The sequence below is a fragment of the Etheostoma spectabile genome, unplaced genomic scaffold (genome assembly GCF_008692095.1).
Source record: "Etheostoma spectabile isolate EspeVRDwgs_2016 unplaced genomic scaffold, UIUC_Espe_1.0 scaffold172, whole genome shotgun sequence".
Classification (NCBI taxonomy): Eukaryota; Metazoa; Chordata; class Actinopteri; order Perciformes; family Percidae; genus Etheostoma; species Etheostoma spectabile.
Genome location: NW_022605573.1, coordinates 373,607 through 377,561, shown reverse-complemented (window position 1 = coordinate 377,561; position 3,955 = coordinate 373,607). Strand labels below are relative to the sequence as shown.

The 3,955-nt window shown below is 38.6% G+C and overlaps 1 protein-coding gene across 1 annotated transcript in view; it reads left to right on the top strand.

Annotated features, from left to right (window-relative positions):
- Positions 1 to 3,955, top strand: part of si:cabz01090165.1 (leucine-rich repeat and fibronectin type III domain-containing protein 1-like protein) — a 428,959-nt gene that overhangs the window by 376,928 nt on the left and 48,076 nt on the right. The window contains exon 6 of the mRNA XM_032510641.1: positions 2,973 to 3,240. Coding sequence (XP_032366532.1) covers positions 2,986 to 3,240 — 255 coding nt within the window. The 5' untranslated portion in view covers positions 2,973 to 2,985. The remainder of the gene's footprint in view (positions 1 to 2,972; positions 3,241 to 3,955) is intronic.

Genomic DNA, 3,955 nt, shown 5'->3' with positions numbered 1-3,955 from the left:
TCTTTTTAATTCCCCAAAATAACATGATTGATTCCACACAACGCTCATTGCCAAGTACAAATCTCTACTTTCATTAATTTTGGGTCTTATTCTATTTTATAGCATTGTAAAACAAATGGAAGTGTTGTTGAAATAGTATTGAGTAAAAGTTGACATATTCCAGTCTGTGATTATCATCAACATCCATTCCTTTAATTTTAGTCTCAATAATTCCTAATTTCTGCTTTTCTAACTCAAACATCAGGTAGAATTTCCTATAAATGAGGTTTATTGACCATAAATTCCAAAAATAACTGTGAAACTAAAGTTAATAAGTTAGTGTTACGTTGAAAATGTCAACAAAAAAGTGCCAAACATTGGAAAAAAAGTGTTGAAAAAAGGACAAAAACGTGAGGAAAAAGTGAAAAACATCGTCAATAAAATTGACAGGAAGACAACACAAGGGTTGATACTAAGTACATTTTCTTGATGATACTTTTACTTTTACATAAAGTACTCAGATTATGTTTTTTTTTTGTCATTTTCAGGCTCATTATTGTTTTTAGAGGATGTACCAGAATAGGTTTATGTGGTTTTATATGTTTATTTTTATAAATATATATATATACACTATCGGTCAAAAGTTTGGGGTCACTTAGAGATTTCCATTGCACTCCATTATAGACAGAATACCAGCTGAGATCAGTTGCATTGTTTTTTTAACCAGGGCAGTAGGCAAGGCAAGGCAAGGCAGCTTTATTTGTAGAGCACATTTCAGCAACAGGGCAATTCAAAGTGCTTTACACAAAATCAGTTAAACAGATAAAACACAAGTACAAACAGTTAAAAGCATAAGCATTAAAAATCAATAAGACACATGAATAGACAGTTAAAACAAAAATAGAAACATTAGGAAACATAAAACACAAGAATAAAAGTTACAGTGCAGCAAGAAAGAAATGAGCATTAATTTAAAGAAAGGCAGCATCAAAAAGAAAGGTCTTCAGCCTTGATTTAAAAGAACTGAGAGTAGCAGCGGATCTGCAGGTTTCTGGGAGTTTATTCCAGATATGAGGAGCATAGAAACTGAAAGCTGCTTCACCCTGTTTAGTTCTGACTCTGGGGACAGAAAGTAGACCTGTCCAGATGACTGAGAGGTCTGGGGGGGTCATAGTGTAGTAGCAGATCAGAAATGTATTTTTGGACCTAAACCGTTAAGGGATTTATAAACTAGCAAGAGTACTTTGAAATCAATTTTTGAGACACAGGAAGCCAGTGTAAAGACTTCAGAAGGAGTGATGGATCAGTCTGGTCTTAGTGAGGACTCGAGCAGCAGCGTTCTGAATCAGCTGCAGCTGTCTGATTGATTTTTTGGGAGACCTGTAAAACCCCGTTACAGTCGTCAAGTCTACTGAAGATGAAAGCATGGACCAGTTTTTCCAAGTTGTTGACACATAAGTCCTTTAACCCTGATATGTTCTTTAGGTTATAGTAGGCTGACTTTGTAATTGTCTTAATGTGGCTGTTAAAGTTCAGGTCTGAGTCCCATGACTCACCCAGATTTCTGGCTTTGTCTGTTGTTTTAACATTGTTGTTTGAAGCTGAGGCAGACTTTTAATCGTTCCTCTTTTTTTCCAAAAACAACTACCTCAGTTTTTCCTTCATTAATTTCAGAAAGTTCTGGCACATCCAGCGTTAATTTGTTCGAGCACTTAGTCAGTTTTTGTATTGGGCTATAGTCCCCTGGCGATAAGGTTATGTAAATTTGTGTGTCATCCGCATAACTATGGTAACTATTTTTTTTCTCCATAATCTGTGCCAGTGGAAGCATGTAGATGTTAAACAGAAGAGGCCCCAGAATGGAGCCTTGCGGAACTCCCACGTCATATTTGTACGCTCAGATAATAATTACCTATTGACACAAAGTAATTCCATTTTAGGTAGGATTCAAACAGTTTAGGACAAAGCCAGAAAGTCCTACCAGTTTTCCAATCGGTCTAGTAGGATGTCATGGTCGACCGTGCAAATGCAGCACTGAGATCAAAATAAATAAGATTGAAATTTTGCCACTATCTGGGTTAAGGTGGATGTCATTAAGACTTTGACAAGAGCTTTCAGTGCTGTGGTGTGGTCAGAAACCCGACTGAAAGGTATCAAAACTGTGCTTAGTGACAAGAAATGGTTGAGTTGTTGAAAGACACTTTTTCAATGATTTTACTTAAAACGGAAGGTTTGATATTGGCTATGTTGGCATTAGTGACTTGTCTAGGTTGTTCTTTTTTAAAAGTGGCTTGATTACTGCAGTTCAGGGCTGTGGAAAGATACCTGAAGAAGAGATGTGTTCACACATCTGTAGAAGATCAGAAGTCAAACAATTGGAAACATTTTTGAAAAGTCCCGTTGGTGATATAAGGCAACAGGTCGAGGTTTTCAGATGTTGATAATGTCCTCCAGGTTTATAATCAGATTACATTATGTGCTGACATAATTGCAAATAGGTTTGCCAGTGTTTTTCTAGTTAGTTCTTTATAATGATATCAGATTAGTAAACATAATGTGCCTTTGGATGATTGAATGAATGGTTTGCTGATAATGGCAATGTAGATATTGCATTAAAGATCAGCCCCCCCCTCAGATCAGCTGTATCTGTCTATAATGGAGTGGTATGGAATTTTAATTGACCCCAAACTTTGACCGTATGTGTATATATTATTTTTGTTTTTTTTATATATATATATATATATATATATTTTTTTTTTTTTCTTTCGGATTGTACCACAGACACATAAAAGGGATTTCTTTTTATTCTTCAGATTTGGGGAAGTGCAAGTTTAGCGATACTTGGCTTGGACCAAAAATGTCGGGCTTAGTTGCTGTTGTGATAAAGGTCTTACATGGTCTTACGTTTGACTCGGTGAAACCAGCAGAAACGTCCGGGTCCCCTGCAGGATTGTGACCTGACTCGTTCCGCTGTTGTGTTTTGTGCGTTGCAGCCGGAGAGCAGCCATGGACGCCGTCTCCTCGCTGGTCGGTCCTCTCCTCCTGGTCCTCCTGTCCTCCCTCCCCCACGGCTCCTCCTCCATGCTGTGTCCAAAGCGCTGCACCTGCCAGAACCTGCTGCCGTCCTACACGGTGCTGTGTGCCAAGACGGGCCTCCTCTTCGTCCCGCCCAACATCGACCGCCAGACGGCCGAGCTGCGGCTCATGGACAACTTCATCACCACGCTGAGACATCGGGACTTCGCCAACATGTCCAGCCTGGTCAGAGCTGCACCCTCACATTCATGTTGACTTTGTTGTGCACAATCGCTGCTTTCTACTAGAATCAGAATCACATTTTATTATGTAACCAGAGCATAAACTTGCTACAGAGTAAATACACAGAATATAAACAGAGTACAGTAAAGAGTCTACCAAAAATAACAAATCAGATTGATAATCAAAGAGTTTGTGTAATATGATGACTAAAACCACTTTTGAACGAGCGCGGTCAGTGGGCTGCTAACGTTAGGCCCAGCGGCAGTGGCAGTTAATCCCCACAGCCCCGAGTGAACCGTTCTGAAGTGCAACATCAGATGTTTTATCTGCCAACCCTGACCTTTGACCTGCCCGAACGGGAGTACTGACAGTGTCTCTTACAAAACATGGTAAAGTGCACAAAAGTGAAATCTTGCCAAATTATTGCTGGTATAACATTAAATCAGCTTATAGTGCTTAAGAAAGAAGAGAGAGACACACAAACTGAGGCTAAAAGTACAAAAGCACTACTGTAAAAATGTGAAGGTACATTTACTATTTTTTGTCTATAGACAATAGGTATTAGGTATAGGTATTACGTTTAGTGTCTATTGACACAAATAGATTTATGTGAAAAGAAGATGAGAAAGTGGGTAAATTTTGCCCACCATGCACTAGAAGACTCTGAAAAGACTCTGAAAGACTCTAAAAAAAGACTCTGAAAAGACTCTAAAAAGAC